General features: G+C 49.9%; 2 protein-coding genes across 15 annotated transcripts in view; both read left to right on the top strand.

The window, feature by feature from the left end:
• Positions 1–6895: 6895 nt before the first annotated feature.
• QTRT1 (queuine tRNA-ribosyltransferase catalytic subunit 1) lies at positions 6896–20291 on the top strand. The gene is made up of 10 exons (XM_059062147.2): positions 6896–7210; positions 7453–7521; positions 7833–7971; positions 14089–14167; positions 14298–14413; positions 17538–17676; positions 17911–17986; positions 18095–18204; positions 18291–18378; positions 18468–20291. The coding sequence occupies exons 1-10, from the start codon at positions 6968–6970 to the stop codon at positions 18618–18620; spliced, it is 1212 nt and encodes a 403-aa protein (XP_058918130.1). The 5' UTR covers positions 6896–6967; the 3' UTR covers positions 18621–20291.
• Positions 20292–21345: 1054 nt separating this feature from the next.
• Positions 21346–25584, top strand: part of DNM2 (dynamin 2) — a 96284-nt gene continuing 92045 nt past the window's right edge. For 11 of the 14 annotated variants that reach the window (XM_059062117.2, XM_059062114.2, XM_059062111.2 and 8 more), the window contains exon 1: positions 21371–21589. In XM_059062117.2, coding sequence (XP_058918100.1) covers positions 21429–21589 — 161 coding nt within the window. In that variant the 5' untranslated portion in view covers positions 21371–21428. Of the gene's footprint in view, positions 21590–25584 lie in introns of all 14 variants that reach the window. The other 3 variants (XM_059062115.2, XM_067032779.1, XM_059062116.2) reach the window with 2 other exon arrangements.

Below are 25584 nucleotides of genomic sequence, written 5' to 3'. Positions count from 1 at the left end.
GCTGGCACCCTGCACTGGGTGTGTGGGGGCCGAGACTATCAGAAGACAGCTCCCACCCCCAGCTGGATAAACCAGAGAAAACACTGACCATCCAGGCTTCCGGGACCCCTATTTCAGCATCAGAGGTATTCAAACCCCCAACTCTCATCCAGAGGTTCTGGATTTTCCACTTCACGCCCAGAAACTCCTGCCCTTCTGGGTCCCAGGACCTTAGTACCCACTCCTTAAGGGCAACCCCCTGCTGCTAGTTTTGGGGGGGTACCCTGAACAGTTGCGGGGACCCCAAGGAAGGGGAGGTTGGGGAATCTACTGAGAGTCCCAACCCCGGTCACGCACCTGGAAAGGTACGCGGGCTTCCACTTGAGGGGCGCAGAAATCACCCGAGGACCCGCTCGTGCAAACACCACCCTTTCAAAAACGACGTCCTCCTTGCCCCTAGGACCGCCTCTTGGCGCACCGCTGCTTCAACAGGGCCAATCAACAGGCCCCGCTCCGAATGGGAGCTTTTCACAGGCTCCGCCCCTTAACATCGTTACGCTGTGTCTTCGAGCCAGCGCTTCTAATTGGACAGTTTCTCAAGCTTCACCCATGGCCCCTCTCCTATGGGATGCGCCCTTGCGCAAAGCGCGCCGCTTTTAATAGGCCGCTTCCGCAGGCTCCGCCCCGAAGGCGGCCGCCCCCCGGTCTCCGGGCAACGTGCGCGGCTCTGTCCAGAGTGCTGAAGCCGCGCTCCTAGCGCTGCCTCAAGGGGCGGTCTTGTGGCCCCCCACAGCCCTCCCTGCTGAGCGGCGCCGAAACCGTAAAGCAGGTGCCACTGCACCCTACCTCCAACCCCGACTTTACCTCTGGTGATAGAAAAGGCTCCCTTCACTCCATGCTCCTATCTAGCTCAGAGGAACGCCAAAGTCCCCACCGCAAACCAGAGGCCTTTCAGGATCTCACGCTGTGACCTTGCCACACTCAGCTTCCGCTCCTTCCCTCACTCTCTCCAGCCACACTGCTCTCCCTGCTGCACTGCAAACGATCCAGATACATTCCCACCTCACAGAGCCTTCGCTCTCACTGTTCCCACTGCCTGAAATGCTCTCTCGGATCTTATTTGGCCCCTCCCTCATCTCCTTCAGGCCTTACCTCAAATCTCACCTTCTCAGTGAGTCTGGTCCTGACCACGCTACTTAAAATAGTCACCTCCCAGCTCCTCTCCTTTCCTGCCCTCTTTATTCCCCAAAACTCATTACCACCTGAGACATGATGTGTTTTACAAATTTTTCTTTTTCGCCCCTCCAGGGAATGGATTTTTTGCCTGCTTTTTCACTGCTGTGTTGCCAGCTGTGAGAACAGTGCCTGACACAGAGTGAGTGCTCCATAATGTTTATTCATGTGTGTATGTTGGCATTTACTGTGTACCTTCATAATGACCCTCTGCCCCAATTTAAAGATGAAGACACTGAGACTCACAGAGTGGCCATCGCCTGACTAAAGTCATCTGGCAGAGCCTGAATCCCCTCTTCCACTTCCTCTGGCTGTAACCCTTTCACCCCTACTCTGTGCTGCAATCCCTAATACTGCCTTCTTCAGGAAAAGAAGCTGTATAAGAGGGCGGCTTCATAGGGCTCAGACAGGACTAGATTTCAATTCCTGTTCCTGGAGTACTACTCCTGTGACCAGGAGAGAGTTAGTAAATATCTCTGCCTCAATTACTTTATTCATAAAATGGAGATGATAATAGTACCCACCTCATTGTCCTGTGAGAGTCCAATAAGGCAATGACAGCCTATGGCTTACCAGACACCTGACACACACTGGCACCTGCTCCGTTAGTGTTGGCAGCGTTGGCTCTTAATCATCATATTGTAATTTGGGGGGAGAACAAAAAGAAATATTGGAAAATCAGGAGAATGAGGCTAGAAAAGCTATAGGAAGAATGTTTCAAGGAGGTGGGAGTGAAGAATAGATGCAAGACCTCACCGGGAACAAAAGAAAGGCACATTAAAAATAACACGGGGGCTTCCCTGGTGGCGCAGTGGTTGAGAATCCGCCTGCCGATGCGGGGGACACGGGTTCATGCCCCGGTCCGGGAAGATCCCACGTGCCGCGGAGCAGAGCTGGGCCCGTGAGCCATGGCCGCTGAGCCTGTGCGTCCGGAGCCTGTGCTCCGCAACGGGAGAGGCCACAACAGTGAGAGGCCCGCGTACCGCAAAAAAAAAAAAAAAAAAAAAAAAATTAACGGTTAGCATAACATGAAAGTAATTGGAGAGGTTATTTTATTTTCTTTTATTATTTATTTATTTATTTATAAAAATATAAAAATATTTATCTATTTATTGGCTGCATAGGGTCTTAATTGCAGCATGTGTGATCTCTCGTTGTGTTTCATGGGCTCTTCGTTGCGGTGAGTGGGCTTCTCTCTCGTTGTGGAGCTCTGGCTCCAGAGCATGTGGGCTCAGTAGTTGCAGTGTCCGGGCTTAGTTGCCCCGCGGCATGTGGGTTCTTAGTTCCCTGACCAGGGACTGAACCCTCGTCTCCTGCACTGGAAGGCGGATTCTTAACCACTGGACCACCAGAGAAGTCCCCTGGAGTAGTTTTGATTTTTTAAAAAAATGTATGTATTTAACGTATTTATTTTTGGCTGCATTGGGCCTTCATTGCTGTGTGCGGGCTTTTTCTAGTTGCGGCGAGCGGGGGCTACTCTTCATTGCGGTGCGGGGGCTTCTCATTGCGGTGGCTTCTCTTGTTGTGGAGCATGGGCTCTAGGTGCGTGGCCTTCAGTAGTTGTGGCACACAGGCTCTAGAGCACAGGCTCAGTAGTTGCAGCACACGGGTTTAGTGGCTCCGCGGCATGTGGGATCTTCCCGGACCAGGGCTCGAACCCGTGTCCCCTGCATTGGCAGGCGGATTCTTTAACCATTGAGCCACCAGGGAAGTCCCTGGAGAAGTTATTTTAATATCAAATAAAAAGATGTACACAAACCCATAGGATGTGCAGATAGGGGAATGGGGATTAAAGAGAAGAAAGGAAGAGGAGAGGCCCTACATGGATCACAGTGATAAGGTGCCACCATTCAAGGACTATGAATAAGTCAAACCTCTGCATTTGAGCTCCATAAAGATGGGAATAAAATAATATGAGGACATTAGGAGCAACCATAGGCCAATAAATTTGACAACATAAACGAAATGAATTCTTAGAAAAATTCTACTTACCTGAATCTACTTGAGAAGGAATAGAAAACTTGAATAGTCCTTTATAATCATTACAAGACTTAAATCAGTAGTTTAAAATATTCCTACAAGAAAAACAACATAACCAGATGGATTTACAGGTAAGGTCAATAAAACATTCAAGACGCAAATCACTCCAATCTTGCACAATTTCTTCCCGAAAATAGAAAGAGAAGAAACACTCCTCAATTTATGAAGTTAGCACAATGTGAACATGAAACTCAGGCAAAGACAGTACGTGAAAGGAAAATTAGAGGCCAATATAATTTATAACAGAAATGCAAAATTTTTAAATAAAAATAAATGTTAAATGCCACAATATATAAAAGAATACCATGACCAAGCTGGATTTATTTCAGGAATGGAAATAAAATGTATATAATAAATTAGAAAGTAAATATTATATGATTGGATTTTTTTTTGGGGGGGGGCCTGAGGCTTGCAGGATCTTAGTTCCAGGGATTGAACCCGGGCCCTCAACAGTGAAAGTTTGGAGTCCTAACTACTGGACTGTCAGGGAATTCCCTGATTTGATGTTTTCAATGAGACAAATAATATGGTTATCTCTATAGACATGGAAAAAGCATACAATAAACATTTATGATACAAATCTGTGAGTGAACAAGGAATTGAAAGCACCTTTCTTTACTTAATATGGTGCATCTTCAAAAACCTTAAGAGACATCAAACATAATGGTGAAATGTTGAAAGCATTTCCTTCAAAATGTCTTCAGGTTAGGTGAGAAGGCAAGAGTTCAGTGAGGAGTCTACTGCAATTATCCAGGCAAGAGAGGCTGGTGATTTGACCAGTGTGAGAACTATGGAGAGGTTGTTAAGTGGTAGATTCTGGATAGATTTAGAAAGCAGAGCAACCAGGAATCGCTGATAAATCAGATGTAGGGAGTGAGAGACAGTGAGGGCTCAAGGACCATCCTGAAGTTTCTGGTCTGAGCTGCTGGAAGGATTGAGCTGGCACTACTTATTTTAATTTTTTGAAATAAATGACATTTTATTTGGGGAAGGAATTTTTTTTAAAAAATAGGGACTTCCCTGGTGGCGCAGTGGTTAAGAATCCGCCTGCCAATGCAGGGGACACGGGTTCGAGCCCTGCTCAGGGAAGATCCCACATGCCACGGAGCAACTAAGCCCGAGCGCCACAACTTCTGAGCCTGCGCTCGAGAGCCCGCGAGCCACAACTACTGAAGCCCGCGCGCCTAGAGCCCGAGCTCCACAACAAGGGAAGCCACCGCAATGAGAAACCCACGCACCGCAACAGAGTAGCCCCAACTCGCTGCAACTAGAGAACGTCCACGCGCAGCAAGGAAGACCCAATGCAGCCAAAAATAAATAAATAAAGATAAAATAAAATTTTTAAAAATTAAAAAAAAAAAAAAAACAGAATAGAGCTGGGAACAGAAAGCGGGGGTGAATGCAGCCCACCTTGTCATGAGTTTTGCTTTGCTTAGGCAGGGAACTGTTAAATTAGAGAAAGAAGTGGGCAATCACTTTTCTACTTTGCTACTAAGTTTTTTACTAGAGAAAGACTCTTTCAGTGCCCAGAAAAATGTGTACATGCCACCTGTGCCCCTGCTGACGCCATCTAAGAAAACGTTCATGAACATGGAGCTGTCTTTGTCCATGGCCTCAGCTGAGCATCTCTACACAGCCCCAGCCAGGAAAGGAGGAAGCATCACCTGGGTGCAAATGTTCCTAAGTGTGTCCCCATTCACTGTGACCCCCCAAGTGGCTCCCCTCCATGCATCTTAAACAGTAGTTTTTTGAATTTTAAATACCAAGAAAATTAACAGACTTCTTCAAAGCCATTTCATAGCTGACTTATTTAACAGTAATGGGCTGAGAATAAACATGCACACGCTAAGATCAAGCCTCCCTTGGCTTCCCATGCTCATTGTCAGGGGCCCACAGGCCCTGAGAATCAACTGGTTTTCCCAGAAGTCCGCCCTAGGGGGCAAATGGGAGTCAGTATGCTGTCAGTGAACTTGTCCCCACCCCAGTGGAGGACACAAGTGCCGACCTCTCTAGACTTCTTGCTTTCACCACCTGCAGTCAGGAGGAGGTCCACCCAAAGGGACTAAATATGCAAATCCATCTTCCCCAACCCCCTCAACTCCATCACCACAAGTCACTAAGGCATCTCATATGTAGGTTTCACCCTTCTTCGTCTACTGCCTAACCCCCTCCAAATCACAGTCTGGCCAGTAATGACACTAATCCCTTCAAACCTTTAGGCCTTTTTAAAGTTCAGTCCCAGAGGTGGAGGGCATGAGCTGGTACTACTGAGAAGGGGAAGACGGAGGTGGGTAGGCAAGCTTCGGAGGATAATCATGAATTCTGCTTTGGACATGTGGAGTTTGGATGTCTACAGACGCCCACTGGGGGTGTCAAGGAGGCATCTCTCAAGAGGAGATGGGAGTTCAGGAGGGAGGACTACGCTGAGAATAAAAATTGGGGTATTGTCAGTGTATAGAGGTTTTTTTTTTAAAAAAATAAATGTATTTATCTTATTCATTTATTTTTGGCTGCTTTGCCTCTTCATTGATGCACGCTGTAGCTTTCTGTAGTTATAACGAAAGGGGGCTACTCTTCGTTGTGGTGCAAGGGCTTCTCATTGCGGTGGCTTCTCTTATGCAGAGCACAGGGCTCTAGGCGCGTGGGCTTCAGTAGTCGTGCCTCGCGGGCTCCAGAGTTCAGGCTCAGCAGTTGCGGTGCACGGACTTAGTTACTCCGCGGCATGTGGGATCTTCCCAGACCAGTGCTCGAACCTGTGTCCCCTGCATTGGCAGGCAGATTCTTAACCCCTGCGCCACCAGGGAAGTCCTGTATAGAGGTTTTTAAAAGCATCATATCAATTACAGGATATGTGATCTACAGTATGTGATATACAGTCATCGGTGGTGGAGGGTTTTTAAGATTGGGGGAGTCAGGAGCAACTGACGGTGAAAATATGAGACAGTCATGGGAATATCAGATGAGTGTTGCTGACAATGGCAATAGCAAGTTCAAAGGCCCTGAGGTGGGCTTCATTGGTGGGCGTTTTTCAGACGTGGACTCAGTGAGGACACCACCACACTGAGAAACTGGTAGCATTAGCCCAAGGCTTCTAGGTCAGGCTCTTGCTGAGATCAGCGGGGCTTTCGGCGGGTGGTCCCGATAGGAAGGCTTCTGGGGCAAACGCGCCCTCTGCTGGCCAGGACAGATATCAGCTCCACTTCCAACCATAAGATTATTAAAATATTAATATATATCTATACTGTTATTATTATTATTAGTGGGTTAGGACCAAGGTTGTATCCCTGGCCTGGGAACTAGGATCCCGCAAGCTGAGAGGGTCGGCCAAAAAAAAAATTGACAAAAGATTACGTCAGGCAAAAATCTGTAAAAATCTATATACATCCATCCTGTCATTCAGTGTTCGCAACGTCCCTATGTCTAGATACTATTATTCGGCCCATTTGATGGAAGATAAAATTATAGCTAAAGAGGCTTTTACTTCGAGGAGTTGGCAGGAATGGGCCTCCAAACCAACACAATTTTAATACTTCGCAGCAGTGCGCTGCCTGTGGGAACTAACTGCGCGCAGCGCAGAGGAAAGCTCGCTGACGTCCGTTTCCATGGTTCATCTGACGCTCTCCCCAAGCTTCTGCCTGCGTCGCGCGCCACGTGACCTCAGCCAACATGGCGCCGCCCAGGGTGTTCCACGGCCCACGTGGTTCCGGCAGGCAAGATGGCGGTAGTCGCCAGCCCGCCTTCCCTGGAGTCGGCTCCGCGCATCATGAGATTGGTGGCCGAGTGTAGCCGTTCTAGGGCCCGGGCAGGGGAGATGCGGCTGCCACATGGGCCGGTGGCTACTCCAGTGTTCATGCCAGTGGGCACGCAGGCCACCATGAAGGGCATCACGGCTGAGCAACTGGACGCGCTGGGCTGCCGCATCTGCCTGGGCAACACCTACCATTTGGGTCTGAGGCCGGTGGGTGGGCTGTGCCCCGGGCTGGGCGGCGGCGAAGAGTGGGGGAGCCCAGGAGATTCCCTAGACCGGGGCACGCCTCCCAAACTCTATCGACAAAACGCATATCGAGAGTCCTGGGTGGCTCAGGCCTTGTGCTGGGCGTGAGGGACCAGCGAGGATGGAAGTTGGCCAACCCTGTCGCCGCAATATGAGCTCCAAGGGTTGCCCTCATCCCTAGCCTGACCCTTCTTCCCCCACCCCAGGGCCCCGAGCTGATCCAGAAAGCCCGCGGTCTTCACGGCTTTATGAATTGGCCGCACAACCTGCTGACGGTAAGGCGGGGTCAGCTTCGGATCCGAGAGCCCTCCTTGGGCTTGGATATTCCCAGTCTCGTTCTTTTTGGGGGGGGCGGTACGCGGGCCTCTCACTGTTGTGGCCTCTCCCGTTGCGGAGCACAGGCTCCGGACGCGCAGGCTCAGCGGCCATGGCTCACGGGCCCAGCCGCTCCACGGCATGTGGGATATTCCCGGACCGGGGCACGAACCCGTGTCCCCTGCATCGGCAGGCGGACTCTCAACCACTGGGCCTCCAGGGTAGCCCCCCAGTCCCGTTCTTGACAGCCCTGCGGTGGGGTTTCCCTCAGGACAGCGGCGGCTTCCAGATGGTGTCCCTGGTGTCCCTGTCCGAAGTGACGGAGGAGGGCGTCCACTTCCGCTCCCCTTACGATGGTGACGAGACCCTTCTGAGCCCCGAGAGATCCGTGGAGATCCAGAACGCGCTGGGTGAGCGGATATCGGGGAGCCGCCCCTTCCCCTGCCTTTCGGAGGGGGAGGTGAGGCAGGCCTGCTCCTTTCCTGCTGCTTGGCTTTGGGCAAGTCACTCCCCCTTCCTGAGCCTCAGCTGAGGGGATAGTTCACAAAAATAACGATGTAATGTCAGTAAATCTCTTATCACAATGCCTGACATGTAATAATAGCTTTTAGTATTATCTTTCTTGCTACTGTTTCTCTCAGATAGTAAATTAGCTGGGCAAAGATATGTAGAAATAATGGGGGCAACAGGGAGGTATCGGGGAGGCTTTTGACCCCTCCCATCTCCATCAATATCCCCTATTCCTTTATAAGGACAATTAACATTTCTCAATCTCATAAAGTGCTATGGAAACAGGTTCAAAACTTCGCATCTTCCAAACAGACTGGTGCTTTTAGACCCCTCTATGTACAGATTCTGTGGCTTCTGCTTATAGCAATGGGCCTGGGTGCTGGTGCCATACCATCCGTGGAACTTACAGTCCAAAAGGGAGACAGGCATTGTTGAAAACATCTTAATTAGAAAGGTGGGAAAAAGAGAAAAAAAAAAAACCCCCAAAACGGTGCAGGTAGAGTGCATTGTGTGTTTCCATTTGTATGGGAAAAAAAACCCCCAAAACCCCAAACACATGATTTGCTTTTATTTGCTTATGGTATCTCAGGAAAGAAAAATGAGAAACTGTAGTATAGGTTCTCGGAGGGAAGGGAACTGAAGAGCTGGTAGACAGGGAGCATTTAAATTCTTTTCCTTTTTAAAAAATTGGGATATAACTGACATGCAATAAACTGCACATATTTAAAGTGTACCCTCTGGTACGTTTTGACACATGTATACACCCATGAAACCTTCACCATAATCAAGATAGTGAACATGTCCATCATCTCTAAAGGGTTATTTGTGCCCCTTTGTAATCCTTCCCTTGGTGGGCAAGAGATTTTTCACCAAATATCCTGTTGTATTTTTAAAAATTGGGGGTGCATTTAACATTTTGAATAATTATATATTATTATTAAAATAAGTTATTAGGGAATTCCCTGGTGGTCCAGCGGTTAGGACTCTTGTCTTCCACTGCAGGGGGCACGGGTTCGATCCCTGGTCAGGGAACTAAGATCCTGAAAGCCGCATGGTGCAGCCAAAAAAAAAAAAAGTTGTTTTAAAGGCACAAATAGATATAAGGTTGGGACCCTGACTGTGAAGGCCAAGTACATGGGACTTTTGGCATGTTTCAGTCTATAGGCTCAGGGAATGTTGCCCTAGGCCTAAAACCTGTGGATGAGGAGGAATAAACTAGATGTCCAAAGAGGGGAAGTATGTTCTGGAAAGAGGAAGCAGCCAGTGCAAAGGACCTGAAGCAGGACCAAGACTGGCATGGCTGGAGCCAAGTGGGGTAGGGGGAGTGTGTGTGTGTGTGTGTGTGTGTGTGTGTGTGTGTGTGTGTGTGTGTGTGTGTGTGTTTGTGTGTAGGGTGAGGATAGGGAGGTGTTGGGGACAGGTCCTACAGGACCTTGTGAGTTTTGGTTTGTCCTTTAAAGAAAAAACTTGAACAAGAAAACATTTTGTATATATTTCTATATAAAGATGTGTTCAGGAAACAGTGGTCTTCCCATGCCTATATTCTATCCACCTCTTTCACGTGTCACCACTGTTTCTAGTTTCTTATGCATTCTTCCAGAGTTTATGTAAATACAAGCAAGTTCAAATCTATTCTTATTTTTTCTGTGATGAGAGCATGCTATTTATGGCACATTCTTCTGTACCTTGCATTTTTATTAATTTTGGAAAATTTCAAGTATATACCAAAATAGACACAACCCCATTGACCTGTCACCCAGCTTCAACAATCACCAGGTCACAAGCCATTATGTTTCATTAGTATCCCAGCCCACTTCTTCTCCCATGTTATTTTCTGTTGGAATTTGCCCAAGATTGGTGTTATGTTTCATAGAATTGTCCAGTAAATCCCCCTGGGCCTGGAGTTTTGTTGTGGTAAGGTTTTTAATGATGAATTCGATTTCTTTGACATTTTGATTTGGCTATTCAGATTCTGTGTTTCATTTTGGGTCAGATTTGATAAGTTGGATTTTTCAAGGAATTTGGCCATTCCTTGAACTTTATTTCAACTTTCTTGGCATAAAGTTGATCATAATATTCTCTTATTAACCTCTTAATGTTATAGTGTCTGTAGTGATGTCTCCTTTTTCATTCCTGATGTTAAAAACTTGTGATCTCTTCTTTCTTGATGTCTTTTAGGGGTTTATTGATTTTGAGTTTGTTGATCTTTTCCAAAAACCAACTTCTGGCTTATTCATTTTCTTCATTTGTTGGTTTTCTGTTTTGTTGACTTCTTTGCTTTTTTTTTTTAATGGCTTTATCGAGATATGATATACAGACAATTCACCCATGTAAAATGTACAGGTTGGGACTTTCCTGGAAGTCCAGTGGTTAAGACTCCATGCTCCCAATGCAGCGGGCACAGGTTTGATCCCTGGTCAGGGAACTAAGATACCACATGCTGCACAGTGCGGCCAAAGATTAAAAAAAAATTTAAAAAGAAAAAGAAGATCAAAAATAAATAAAAAAATAAAAATAAAATGTACAATTTAGTAGTTTTCAGTGTATTCACAGAGTTGTACAACCATCACCACAATCTAATTTCAGAACACTTTTATCACCCCAAAAAGAAATCTTGTACCCATTATCAATCACTCCCTATTCCTCCCTCCTCCAGCCCTATGTAATCTACTTTCTTCTTTTTTTGCGGTACACGTGCCTCTCCCTGTTGTGGCCTCTCCCGTTGTGGAGCACAGTCTCCGGACACGCAGGCTCAGCAGCCATGGCTCACGGGCCCAGCCACTGCGCATTATGTGGAATCTTCCTGGACCGGGGCACGAACCCGTGTCCCCTGCATCGGCAGGTGGACTCTCAACCACTGCACCACCAGGGAAGCCCTGTAATCTACTTTCTGTCTCTATAGATTTGTGTATTCTAGACATTTTATGTAAATGAAATCATACAATAGATGGTCTTTGTGAATGGCTTCTTTTACTTAACATGTTTTTCAGGTTCACTTATGTTGTAGTATGCATCAGTACTTTATTCCTTTTTATAGCCAAATAATATACTAGTTAATAGATATGCTTCACTGATTTTATTTTTTGATAGTTGCAATCTTATGTATCTTGTTTATTTTAAAATTTTTAGCTAGTTTTGCATTGGTTTTCTTTTTCTAGCTTCTTAGTCTCCGTAGATAATCTGTATTATATCAAACCAAATCTCAGACGTCCTACCACTTCACCTATAAGTATTTTAATTTGTATCTCCAAAACATAGTTTTTTTAAAAAATTTATTTTATTTATTTATGATTTTTGGCTGTGTTGGGTTTTCGTTGCTGCACGCGGGCTTTCTCTAGTTGCGGTGAGCGTGGGCTACTTTCGTTGCAGTGCGTGGGCTTCTCATTGCAGTGGCTTCTTTTGTTGAGGAGCACGGGCTCTAGGCACGCAGGCTTCAGTAGTTGTGGCTCGCGGGCTAGAGTGCAGGCTCAGTAGTTGTAGCGCACGGGCTTAGTTGCTCCGCAGCTTGTGGGATCTTCCCGGACCAGGGCTTGAACCTGTGTCCCCTGCATTGGCAGGTGGGTTCTTAACCACTGCGCCATGAGGGAAGACCCATAGTTTGTTTGTTTGTTTTTTTTTTTAAACATAATCACAATACCATCATCCCACCTAAAAACAATTAACAATAATTCATTAACATCATCAAAAATCTGGCCAGTGTTCAACGTTCCAGTCGTTTCATAAATGTCAGTTTTTCTTACAGTGTGTTTACTTCAGGATCCAAATAATGTGCAGATACTGCAGTTGTTTGAAAGATCTCTTAAGTCTCTTTTAATATATTATATACATTACATATCATATAGTTTCATCTTCCAATTCCATTTTTTTTTTTTTAGCAATTTGCTTCTTTTTCTTTTTTTTTTTTTTCATTAAAATTTTTTTTTTTTTTTGGCCGAGCCGAGCAGCTTGTGGGATCTTAGTTCCCCGACCAGGTATGGAACCCATGCCCCCTGCAGTGGAAGCCCAGAGTCGTAACGATTGGACTGCCAGGGGATGCCCCAGCAGTTTGCTTCTTCTTTTTTTAAAAAAGATTTATTTATTTATTTATGGCTGTGTCGGGTCTTAGTTATGGCATGCAGGATCTTTCGTTCAGGCGCACGGGCTTCTCTATAGTTGTGGTGTATGGGTTCCAGAGCGTGCGGGCTCAGTAGTTGCAGTACACAGGCTCTCTAGTTGTGGTGCGTGGGCTCAGTAGTTGTGGGGCATGGGCTTAGTTGCCCCACGGCATATAGGATCTTAGTTCCCTGACCAGGGATCAAACCCACGTCCCCTGAATTAGAAGGCAGATTCTTAACCACTGGACCACCAGGGAAGTCCCAGCAATTTGCTTCTTGAAGAAACTGGTTCCTTTGCCCTATAGTGTTTCACCGGGTCTGAATTTTGCTGGTTGCATCCCCTGGGTGTCATGTAATAGTTTTCCTCCACCCTCTAGATTTCCTGTAGGTTGGTACTTGGATCTAGAGGTTAAAGCCAGAGATTCAAGTCCTTCTTCCTTTTGGCAAGAAGTCTTCAAAGTGTGTCTGTCCATCAGGGAGCATCTGATGTCTGCCTGTCTCTCCCAGTGAGCTGTCATGCTCCTCCCCTGGAACCATTATTAGGAATTGCAAACCGGTGATGTTCCAATTCTGTCATCCTTTCTTCATTTATTAGCCAGATTACTTCTGTAAAGAGAAGCATCTCTCACCAACTCCTAGGAGACCAAGCAGTTTAGTTCACACGGGAAGAGTGGGATTCGTTCTTTTCCCTCATTTACTAGTTTTTATGGGTTGATTACGTAGCATCTTCTAGCAATGACAAACTAATGTTTAGTTTTTTAGGATCACCATGAATTCATGGGTTTAAATGTATTTGATACGTTTCAATCCATTGTAGTTAAAATCCTTATTGCTTCTCAAATTGCCCCATCTTTGGCTAGTGTGGTACACTGTGCTTTTTTCCTATAATGATACATCTTGGCAATATTTCCTTGCGATTTCTAACCTATAAGTCCACAGTCTCTAATCTGAAATTCTTGTGGCCAGACAGGTGTCAGAATTCAGAATTCCACATTTTAGAAAGATAATAAAGGGTACATACCATTTATTACACAGTACCTCAATTGGGTCTGGGGCAGTACCCTGTGGTATTACACTTCACTTCTTTTTTTTCAATTAAAAAATTGTGTTAAAATACACAGAACATAAAATTTACCATCTTAACCATTTGTTTTTTCTTTTTCTTGGCTGCACCGTGCGGCATGCCGGATCTTAGTTCCCTGACCAGGGATCAAACCCGTACCCCCTGCAATGGAAGTGCAGAGTCTTAACCACTGGACTGCCAGGGAAGTCCCTACACTTCACTTTTATTGCATTAACACTTATGAACCTTCACAGTAAATTAGGTTTTTAAAAAGATGACAACTGTCTCAGGTTTTGCTGCCAAATGAGGATGCCATGAGCATAAGGAAAATCCTATGATTTTGAGAAGTTTCTGGATTTTGGAATTGTGTGAAAGAACCTTCCATTAAGGCCTGGACCATGGTTTACTTAACTAGACCCCTGTGACACTTGGACTCCCATCTTGCTATTACCCAACACACTATGAAGAATCACTTGCTACACACGTGATTTTGTTCCTGAAGGGTAAATTTGCAGAGGTGGAATTTTTTTTTTTTTTTGCCTGCACCGCACAGGTTGTGAGGTTTCAGTTCTCCGATCAGGGATTGAACCCGGGCCCTCGGCAGTGAAAGCACCGAGTACTAACCACTGGACCGCCAGGGAATCCCCGAGGTGGGATTTTATGCTACAGTAGTGCCAGGGCAGGGTTTTAGCTGGGAGGTGGCAAGGTCAGATGTGCATTTTGAAACGCTTCCTCTGGTTGCTGTATAAGCAGATTGGGGGTTAAATGGGAGTCAGTAAGACCTGGAGAGGGACCTGGGGTCCAGCTTGTCCTCAACGTGGGGGCTTTCCCAGTGACTGTGTTCCTGTCTCACTCTCTAGGCTCAGACATCATCATGCAGCTGGATGATGTGGTCAGCAGCACTGTGACGGGGCCACGTGTGGAAGAGGCCATGTACAGGTGTGTGTGTTTGTGCGTGTGTGTGTGTGTAGGGAGAGGGAGGGGGAGAGGGAGAGGATCCTGGTCCTGCAGCCTTGTCTCCCTACCCCTCACCAAGTCCCTATGGCTTACAACTAGGATCCTCTTTCAGATCAATCCGCTGGCTGGACCGGTGCATTGCAGCCCATCAGCGGCCAGACAAACAGAACCTCTTCGCCATCATCCAGGGTGGGCTGGATGCGGATCTCCGGGCCACCTGCCTCGAAGGTAAAGCCATGTGCCAACAGGACCAGGGCTTTTCCGTTGCAGAGAGCCCCACGTGGGCCTGGCATGCTATGGTGGTGAGCGAGTTGGGGTTTTGTTTTTGTGTTTGTCTGCTCTGTGGCTTGTGGGATCTTAGTTCCCCAACCAGGGACTGAACCCAGGCCCTCGGCAGTGAGAGTGTGGAGTCCTAACCACTGGACCGCCAGGAAGTTCCCAAGAGTGATTATTATGTGTTTTTAAAAAAAGTTTTTAAAAAATAGTTTCCTTGTTTTTTTTGATGTGTGTTGCTTTGAATTTTATTTTTTTCTGATGTTAATATTGCAACTCCTACTTTTATTTATTATTTTTTCTCTCTTTTAAAATTTTTATTTATTTATTTATTTGGCTGCATTGGGTCTTCATTGCTGCATGCAGGCTTTTCTCTAGTTGTGGTGTGCAGGGGCTACTTTCTGTTGCAGTGCATGGGCTTCTCATTGTGGTGGCTTCTCTTGTTTCAGAGCACAGGCTCTAGTCGCATGGGCTTCAGTAGTTGCAGCATGTGGGCTCAGTAGCTGGGGCGCACGGGTTCAGTAATTATGACTTGTGGGCTCTAGAATGCAGGCTCAGTAGTTGTGCGGCATGGGCTTGGTTGCTCCGCGGCATGTGGGATCTTCCTGGACCAGGGATCGAACCCGTGTCTCCTGCATTGGCAGACAGATTCTTAACCACTCCGCCACCAGGGAAGTCCAACAGTGGTTATTAATGGACAAAAGAGCAGTCTAGGTGGAAGGAACAGCTAAAGCAAAGGGCCTCAGGCAGCACAGAGCAGAGTGTGTTTGGAGAATAAAAATTCCAATAGCTATCAATTTTCGGGTGTTCACCAGGCACTATGCCAAACGCTGGTCATGGACTGACCCATTGAGGTTTCATAAAGATCCTGTAATGTGGGAACTACCAGGTTCCCAAGGTTACAGGAGGGGAAACTGAGGCACAGAGCTGTTAAGTTACTTACGCCCAGCCACACAGCGTGCATGTTGCAGAGCTGGGATTTGAACCCAGACCTTGGGCTCTGGAACCTACAGCATTAACAGATACATAGAGCTGCTCCATCCCTGGAGAGTGAGACATGCAGTCAGGAGCAAGGGGTTGGGCCTGAGGCATTGTGCTGACGGTGGAGACCCTGGGACAGCACACCGAGGTGCTGGGGAACCATGGAAGGCTGTTGAGTGGGAGAGTGGGAGAAAAATCCCAGTGAGATAGGAAGCATACGGCCCATAGAGGAAGCTGGAGTAGTTGCCCAGGGGGAGGGTGACAGTGAGGCCTGAACCAAGACAGTGGCCATGGAGACAAAGTGGAGGCAGAGATGGGGGCTCAAAGGCAGTGAGGTGTCACCGGCAAGACTCTGGGTTCTGGAGTCCACGCAGCTGGAGCCAACCCCCTGATCTGTTGCCTCACGGCTGTGCATCCTTAGGCTAGTGGCTTGGCCTCTCTGAGCCTCACTTTCTTCCTCTGTAAAATGGGAACATACTCCCAATGTTATGCGATCGAAGTGAGGAATAAATGGGAAAATTTGTTCAGGGTGTCCCACCTGCACCTGGCATCAGTGCATGCTATTGTGAAGACTGTCCTGTTGTAATTCTTTTTGTCCTCAAACTGCCCACCACCCCCAGTCCCCACCCCCACCCCTGGTCCAGTAAGTCTTTTTAATGGAGACCCACAGTCAGAAGTACATTTCGTGTCATGGCTCCGGATGCACACACATATATGAGAGAGGAAACCAAGGCTTCCTAAAGCATTTACCATTATACATGAGATACTCTTTGATACAATATTTTCTGTTCTCTCTCATTAAAAAAAAAAAACAATAGCAACAACCCTGATCTCATCCCATCAAATCCATTTCTCGGCCATCTGCAGTTTGACAAGCACTGTCCCAGTGATGCTTCTCGGTGCTTTGAGTCTCGCCCGCACCAGAACCCCCCAGGCTCTCCCTATGACTGGGTCGGAGTCTGGGGCCAGGCCGGACCTGGGAAGCTGCATTTGAACAACTCATCCCCAGTTGTTTCTGCTGCTCACTCCGGCTTCAAAACCCAGCCCCAGGGCTTCCCTGGTGGCGCAGCGGTTGAGAATCCGCCTGCCGATGCAGGGGACACGGGTTCGTGCCCTGGTCCGGGAAGATCCCACATGCCGCGGAGCGGCTGGGCCCGTGAGCCATGGCCGCTGAGCCTGCGCGTCCGGAGCCTGTGCTCCGCGACGGGAGAAGCCACAACAGTGAGAGGCCCGCGTATCGAAAAAAAAAAAAAAACCAAAAAAACCCAGCCCCAGACCAGGCCTGCTTTGTCAATCCTGTGGCCTCACCCCTAGTTGAACTGGGCAGCTGGGACCAGAGATAAGTCTTGGTTTTGAGGCTAGACCCGGGTTCGAATCCAGCCTCTGGCATATGTGGCCTGGGGCCAGTGGTTTAAGCTCTGCATGCCTCAACCACAGTGCAGATCTGCAGCCCCTGCCCTGCAATTCTGGAGCCTAATTGCCCACTTCTTTTTTTTTTTCGTTTTTTGTTCTTACTGTGAGGCATGTGGGAATCTTAGCTCCCTGACCAGGAATCAAACCTGCACCCCCTGCAGTGGAAGTGCAGATCCCTAACCACTGGACCTCCAGGGAATTCCCCTGCCCACTTCTAATATCCAAAACATGCAAGAATTTGCAATTCATTTGGTGGCAAGACCAGAGTTACTGACCCCAGTTTGTTATGAGTCTTTACACATTTTGCTGTTAGAATGGTACAGCGTTTGATGACAGGCTGTTCTTCAGCATGTAGGATGTTCACTGTTCTAAAATCTGGAAAATTCTGAAACACATCTGGTTTCAGCTAAGGGAGTGTGGGCCCTGGGCCTCTCTCCTGAGGATTGAAGAAGAGGCCCTGACATGCAGCAGGCATTCTATAAACGGTAGCTGAGATCACCAGCAGCCCCCAGACACACACACACCACACACATACTCTCTCTCTCTCTCTGTCACATTCTCTTTTCCTGATGGCCTGTGGAGGTCTGGGCAGGGTCTGCTCTGAGGGTGAGGAGGAAGAAGAGGAGGAGACTGAGGCCTATTTCCTTTTTTCTGATCACTGCTGACCTTGCCCCTGCACCCCCAGAGATGACCAAGAGAGACGTGCCAGGCTTCGCCATCGGGGGCCTGAGCGGGGGTGAGAGCAAGGGCCAGTTCTGGAGGATGGTGGCGCTGAGCACCGCAAGGCTGCCTAAGGACAAGCCCCGATACCTGATGGGGGTTGGGTATGTGGAGGAGAGGGGAGACAGCCCCTCCTGTGGGGAGGGGATTCCTGGGAACCCCAGCCTCTGGGGGTTGGGGAGGGGGAAGGACACAGCCCTGCTTGGGAGGAAACTGAGGAGGACATGGCCCTCTGCTGGGTGTGGTTCTGAGGCTGCCAGTCTTGGGGAGGGGGGCCCTGGGTATGTGACCAGGGCTTGAGGTTCTCTGCTCCCCTCCCCCACGGCCCCACCCCCCAGCTATGCCACTGATCTGGTGGTCTGCGTGGCTCTCGGATGCGACATGTTTGACTGCGTCTTCCCCACACGGACAGCGGTGAGGCCCTTGGCAGGGGAAAGACCGGAGAGGGATTGCGGGGGCCAAGGCGGGGTGGAGGGGGGAGACCTGGCTGGCCCACCTTCCCCTCCCCCTGTCCACCCCCAGCGCTTTGGCTCTGCCCTGGTGCCCACCGGGAACCTGCAGCTGAAGAAGAAACAGTATGAGAAAGACTTCCGCCCCATAGATCCAGAGTGTGCCTGTCCCACCTGCCAGAAGTAGGGGAGGACGGAACCTGGGGGCAGGGGGAGGGCAGGGAGGGGGAAGGGCCGGGCGCTGCTGAGCCCCCTCTTTCTGTCCGCAGGCACAGCCGGGCCTTCCTGCACACACTGCTCCATAGCAACAACACTGCGGCCCTGCACCACCTCACGGTCCACAACATCGCCTATCAGGTGGGCCTGTAGCTGGGAGGGGTGAGGCAAGGGGGTGGGGGTCTCCCCTATGCTGGTGGCTGACTGCTGACCCCCGCTCCCCACTGCAGCTGCGGCTGATGAGCGCTGTGCGTGCCAGCATTGTGGAGAAGCGCTTCCCCGACTTCGTGAGGGACTTTATGGGCACCATGTATGGGGACCCCACCCTCTGTCCCTCCTGGGCCACTGAAGCCCTGGCCTCTGTGGGAATCACACTGGGTTAACCCCGCTTGGGGTGGGGAAGGAGGGAGGGAGGGGATGGGAGATATTGAAGGATTTTTTTTTTTTTTTAATAACATAGAGTGTGTCCGTGTCTTCTTGGGGAGGTGGCCTGTCTAGGTCCCCTTCCTGGTCTGAGTGTCACTGGGGCCCATGTCCCCCCCACCCCCAATTGATAATAATAAGTAACCATTAGCAGTAGTTGGTATCTGGAAACTGACCATGTAGGAAGTACTCAGAGTGGGAGCTGCATTCCTTTCCCGTGGCTCAGGCCCCCCAACCATCCTGGGGGTGGGGAAACAGGTCCAGAGAGGGGGAAGTCACTTGCCAAGGTCACCATCAAGGAAGAAGCAGCTGGGTTCCAAAGCTCTGGTTCTTGACCTTGACTCTTCAGATGTGTGGCTTAATTTAGTTGTCAGTAAACACAGTGATGATAACGTGTGATCTAGAAGGTGCTTATACTGTGCCTGGCACTGTTCTAAATGGTCATCAAGTGTATTTAATTCTTGCAACTTTATGGTTCCCCATTTTACAGATGAGGAAACTGAGAAATGAAGTCACTTGGTCATTATCACCCAACAAATAAACAGGCCTAGGATCTAATCCAGATATGGCTAATTACAGAGCTGGTGGTGCTCTTAGAAGCTACAGTTTTTTAAACTGAAAAAGTAACACGTGTAGGATCTACAATTCAAATATCATAAAAATGCAGCTACTTTTATCGATTTGTGTATTCTTCCATAAATTTCCCATGTGTACATTTTTTCATGAATGTCAGCATCCTTTACATACAGTTCTGTACCTTGCTTTTTTCCCTTCTCTTAGTGTATCTCAAATTGTTTACACGTCAGTACATGAAAACTTCCTCAATCTTGTTTACAGATGCTGCATAGTATTTATTTAATGAGCTCCATGGATGAGCAGTTAGGGTGTTTCCAGGTTTCTGTGATCGTGGTCAAGGCTGCAGTGCCAAACATTGTCAGTCTTTTTGCCTATCTCTGAGACTAGTAGTTTGGGGTCATGGAGCAGGCATATACCTTTGGCCACTCTGCCATCCTCCTACTCCTTCTTTCTCCATTCCCCTTTTACCGCCCCGCTCTGTCAGACTACTTCCCCACCTCCTTTGCTGCTAGCTCCTTACTGGGCTGTCTCTCTGGCCTATCTAAGCCCAGCATAATCAAATCACTTGTCTTAAAATCATTCCACCTATTCCCGGCCTCTTTTCCAAGTGGTCAAGAGTTCCCAGTTCCCAGAACCCCCAACGTTACCTGCAAAATAACGTGTTTTTTCCTGGGGAAAGGGTCCGTTGAGTTTCACTGGGTACTCAAAAAGATCCAGAGGCTTCCCTGGTGGCGCAGTGGTTAAGAATCCGCCTGCCAATGCAGGCAACACGGGTTCGAGCCCTGGTCCGGGAAGATCCCACATGCTGCGAAGCAACTCAGCCCGTGCACCACAACTACTGAGTCTGTGCTCTAGAGCCTGCCAGCCACAAGTACTGAGCCCGCGTGCCACAACCACTGAAGCCCGCATGCCTAGAGCCCATGTTCCACAACAAGAGAAGCCACCGCAATGAGAAGCCCACGCACCGCAACGAAGAGTAGCCCCTGCTCGCCGCAGCTAGAGAAAGCCCACACGCAGTGAAGACCCAACACAGACAAAAATAAATAAATTTATTTAAAAAAAAAAAAGATCCAAGATGCGCTTAAGTTGAAGAGGCAGGGGAACAATGTTGGAGCGTTAGCCGCATCAAGACAGGCGTGAGCGGAAGGTATTCCTAGGGGAGAGCACAGCGTTTGCAAGGGCATGGAGACGACTTAATAGGAATGAAAGTGGGAGGCAGCGAGGCCGTGCTAGACTGTCTCTCCCTAGGAATTAATCCCTAGGATTAACAGCCTGACTCCCCTTCAAAGTGCATTGGGACCCCGCGCAGGGAGCTGATTTGCAAGCCCGGGCCCGAGACGCATTCTGGGACTTATAGTTTTCTCTAGAGACCAGAAACTCACATGTGAGGATCGCCACTGCGTCCTACCAGGAGGTGGCGCGCGTTGGCGAGTACTGCGGTCTGCTCCGGAAGACTCCAGTAGACTCGACAATCACAAATAAGAACGGGAGGAGGTTCATTGATGGACAGGTACGGTTTTCAATCAGAGTCAAGATTCGGAGGTTAAGTCCCACTCTCTTGATTTGTTGGCTGATGGAACGGGGTGATATTTATATAAACCAATGGGAAATTTTTAGGGAACTAGGTAGCGTTAAGTGACAGACCGTGGTTAAGATCCGATCCCTAGTATCATTGGCCAGCTTTGTTGACTGGCGGTCTCCCTGCCAATAAGATTGGCAGATGTTCCTGCTATCCTGGAACTGCCCCTAATAGGCGGGGCCAAAATGCCTTTTCCCGAAACACCGCCTCCGGGCCTGGATAACTCGCTTCCCGCCGCTATTGGCTCTAGCACAATAGCGACAGTTCTTTTGTCCAATGAGTCCAAGAGAAGGTCCCCGGGGGAAGACTCATTTGGCCGTAGGGCCGTGCTTCGCTTTCATTGGCTTGTGTGTACGAGTGACAGCGCAGCCGACCATTCGGGGGTGGCGTGAGGGCTTTGGGTGCAGCCCCAGGGCCCGGGCGGGAGGTCGCTTGGGTCGGGTGTTGCCTGAGAACCGGATGAGGCGGCGACCGTGAGGCCGAGCCGGGAGCGGGCGTCGCGCCGAGGCCCGGGCGGGCGGGGAGCAACGGCCGCGGACGCCGCGGGGCCGCATCGTCGAGGGCCAGGGGCGGGCGGGGAGCGCTGGGCTCTCGGGCCGGGGCCGCCGGCGCCATGGGCAACCGCGGGATGGAAGAGCTGATCCCGCTGGTCAACAAGCTGCAGGATGCCTTCAGCTCCATCGGCCAGAGCTGCCACCTGGACCTGCCGCAGATCGCCGTGGTGGGCGGCCAGAGCGCCGGCAAGAGCTCGGTGCTCGAGAACTTCGTGGGCCGGTGAGCGAGCGGGGCGGCGACAGCGGGCAGGCGGCGGCCTAGGGCGCGGAGGGCGGACCGGGAATGGCGTGTCCTGCGCCGCCGGCGTAACTGCGGCGCTTGCGTGCCCGCGACGGGGACGGGGACAGGGAGGCGGGCCCTGTGGGACGCCCTGGGCGGAGGGCACCCTGCAGGTTCTGGGAGGCGTGGGCCAGGAGGTGCAGTGAACCCCCGCCGACTCTCTGGCCCCCGGCTGTAGTGGGTGAACTATGCCATCTGGTTGTCTGTGGGTCAGGGATAGGTTCCCCTTCTCTGTCTGTCCGAAACCTGTCACCTAGATATCTTTTGGGCCGATCCCTGCGGTCTTGCTGGCTGTTCATTTATCTGGAGCAGTTTCTGTCGTCTGGTTGGCTGTCTCTCTGTCCTGGATAGGTTTCCCCGCCGCCACCATTTGGCTATCCATCTGTCCAGTACCGCAGGGCAGCCCCCTGCTGCCTGGCTAGCTATCCAGGATGACCTGTCCTGTCTGGTTGCCCATCCATGCCCCTCCCAGACTTTAACACTTAGCTGTTCCTCTGTTGGGTTACCCAGCTGGCCTCTGCTGTCTGACTGGCTGGCTAGACCTAGGAGACCCTGTTGTCTGGCTCTCCTGGGCTGACTCTTCAGCTTGGTGCCTGGTGAATGCTGGCTCCTCTCTTCCAAGTGGACCCTTTTGTCTGTCTGTCCTGGTGTCTGTCCTTCTCCTAATCTGCCTGTCAATACCCTAGCTGTCACCTCTGTGGCGGGGCGGTGGTGGGAGCATGCAGAGGAGAAGGGAGCTGAAGGATGAGACCTAACTCCTTTCTATTGGAAGTAGGACCCCAGGGGGAACTTCCTCCAGCAGTCTTTCCTGGCCCATGTCAGGGTGCCTCCGGGGCCCTGGAACATAGGGTCCAAACCCCAAGCTAAAGCCTGAAAATTGGGGGCCCTCCTTGGATCCTGGGAAGGAACTTCTTGCCTGATCAGGTTGTGGTGGCAAGAGCTGGTATACAGCCCTCCCTGGGCAGCCCTGAGAAGCCTCAGATTGCCCATCTGTCCAGTGGACAAATTCCACTCTCTGGGCTGTTTCCAGGGTTCAGGAAGCTAATGGATGAGAATGGACCCTGTGGCCACTGAGGGCGGTTGGTTCTCCCCTCTCCCTTCTCCCACTTCTTGTCCTTCTGCCTCCCAGATGGGTGGCCACTTCTGCATTCTGGGAAGGACTCCATTTGTGACTGTGGCTGCCAAATAATAACGTCACAGTCATCATTATTATTATTGTTGTTATCAGTGTTAAGAGGTTATGTTCATCCAGCAGGCCCCAAGCTGAGTTGTTTCTTGGTTCAGCTCAGAAAAGATTCGCTATTTGCCCAAGGCCACCAGGCTGGCACTCAGTGGAGCCCAGGCTGGCACTCAGTGGAGCCCAGCTGGGCGCCCAGCCCCGCCCCTGCCTTCCCAGAGGCCTGGGGTTTTGCTCCCAGCAGCACGAATTTCCTCCTTCGCTGCTTTGTCTCTGGCGCAATGCCCTCTGTCTGCTGTGGCGGAAAGGTGTGTACTTGGGATCAGTGCGGCCTGGGCTGAGCCTCGGGCTGGGCTGTGGGCCCCCTGCTTGGCCATCTTCCTGTCTGCCCAGGCTTCCGGTGAGCGTCTGCAAAGCTCTGTCCATTTCATCTGCCTTGTGACCTTGCACAGATTGTTTGACCTCTTTGAGCCTTAGTTTCCTCTCTGAAAAATGGGGTGATGGACCCTCAACAAGACTGTTGCAAGGATGCAGTGACATGGTATGTTGAAAGTGCTTACTTAGCTTAGTGCCTGGGCACACAGTAGGTGTACTTGGATGGGGCTGTTACTCCCCAGGCTGGTTCCTTTCATATTGACAACAAAGCCTAGTCAGAATTAAAAGTGCTCTGAAGTTACACACTGGACTTCATTTAAGCCTTATGAGGCTGGCATTGCTGTGATCCCATTTTCCAGAGCAGAAAACTGAGGCTCAGAGAGCTGAGCATTCTTGCTCGAGGTTGTTCAGTGAGGGATTGAGGGCTCTGGGTTGGAGACCCCGGGTCTCTCTCCCATCCCCACCTCTTCTCGGGCCCCCTGCCCTTCACCTTTCCCTCCCACCCACCCTGGCATCTGGCAACTGCCAACTGCTATTGAGCTGGCTCCTGTGGCGACCTCCTTCTAGAGCCTGCAGCGTGACATCGGTCGTTAAGCGCATTAATTCAGGGCTCGAGAACCAAAGCTGTTAAAAGGCCTCTCTTTGGGTATGGGGTGCTCAAACAGGAGCCAACTTCTTTTTATTTCTGGAGTGTGGGTAAGGCTTCTCAGCTACAAAGCCCTGCCATAAGGGGATGGCAGGCAGGCTTCGCTTTGAGTCCCACTGCCTGCTTCTTTTTGTGACTTTGGCTAAACCGTGCTGCAGCTGAGGACCCTTTTCCTCCCTTGTACCCTGGACCCACACAGAGGGTCTCCCAGCTGGTTTCAAGGAAGAAGCAGGAGAGTGTCAAGCTCTGTGCCTTGGGGGCAGCACAGGCTGCTCTGTTTCCCTGCCTCCTCCTTGTGGCTTTTCTAAGAACTTGATCCGAAAGTGAGAATAGCCCAGTTAGCCCAGCCCCGTACCAGGGGTTGCAGGTCCATGGCCACGGGGGCTGAAGCCTGCTTGCTCCGTCTTTTTTTTCACCAGCATGGAGTTTAAAATGTTTTGTTTTGTTTTGTTTTTTATAAATGTATTTATTTATTATTTTTGGCTGCGTTGGGTCTTCGTTGCTGCACGCGGGCTTTTCTAGTTGCAGCGAGCGGGGGCTACTCTTCGTTATGGTGCGTGGGCTTCTCACTGCAGTGGCTTCTCTAGTTGCAGAGCACGGGCTCTAGGCGCGTGGGCTTCTGTAGTTGTGGCGCGCAGGCTTCAGTAGTTGTGGCTCATGGGCTCTAGAGCGCAGGCTCAGTAGTTGTGGTGCACCAGCGTAGTTGCTCCGCGGCATGTGGGATCTTCCCGACCAGGGCTCGAACCCGCGTCCCCTGCGTTGGCAGGCAGATTCTTAACCACTGCGCCACCAGGGGAGCCCTAAAATGTTTTGTTTTTAATTAGCTGTCAACATTTAAAAGTGAGATTTTGCATCAAAATCAGATTGTGGTCGTGCTAGCAAAAACCCCAAAGATCTTTAGGGTTTAGCGGTGTAGCGCACAGGCTCTGGGCCCTAGGCCTGGCTCTAGCATGTTTGGCTGTGTGACTATGGCCCGGTTCCTTTCCGTAAAATGGGGTGATTACTAGGCCCTCTCTGCAGGACAGTGTGAGTTAACGTTGTCGAGTGCATGGACCCTGTACCTGTGGCTGCTGCTGTTATAATCCTCGTATTCTGGCCTCCCTGGGCCTGTGCCTGGCACCAACTGCCTGGGTCTCAGAAGCAGCCCCATCAGACTAGGAGTGGCCCCTTGAGCTGCCAGAGTCCCCACTACTCCCTAATGCTTGCCCAGGCCCATTTCATATTTGCTTGGAGCCTCCTGGCCCTGGAAACCTTTAAGTTTAAGGCCCAGGGCTTGTCCTGCCCTGTACCAGAAGATAGACCTGTGGCCCTAAAGAGAGTGGAGGATGTGGCTCCCTGGTGACCCTTGTCATTTAGCCTCGGGGGCTGGCAAAGGGAAGGGCTTTAGAAATTTTCCCTTGGGAGAAGAGCACGGAAGGAAGCGGGGAGGCAGAGGTTGAGGCCTCCAGCTTGGAGTCTCCCAGTCTTGGACTTGATCCTGTCAGTCTTTGTCCTCTGAGCGTCAGTTTCCCCATCTGGGAAATGGGGCCCTTAACATTACCTACTCATGGGCCCCATTCAGGCCACCAGGTTGGGTGTGTTTCACCTCTTAGGGCATTGAGGGTGGAGTGAGGATTAAGTGAGTCTGGGAAGAGCGTCTAGTGTGAAAAAGCACTTAAAAGGTCATGCATTTTTCATTCGTTCATTGAAAAGTGTTTGCTGAGCATGTTCACTCCGTGCCCCGTTCTGTCCTAGGGC

Source organism: Kogia breviceps, chromosome 4 (genome assembly GCF_026419965.1).
Source record: "Kogia breviceps isolate mKogBre1 chromosome 4, mKogBre1 haplotype 1, whole genome shotgun sequence".
Taxonomy (NCBI): Eukaryota; Metazoa; Chordata; class Mammalia; order Artiodactyla; family Physeteridae; genus Kogia; species Kogia breviceps.
Note: the sequence above shows the minus strand (reverse complement) of the source record. Positions and strands in the feature narration are given on the sequence as shown.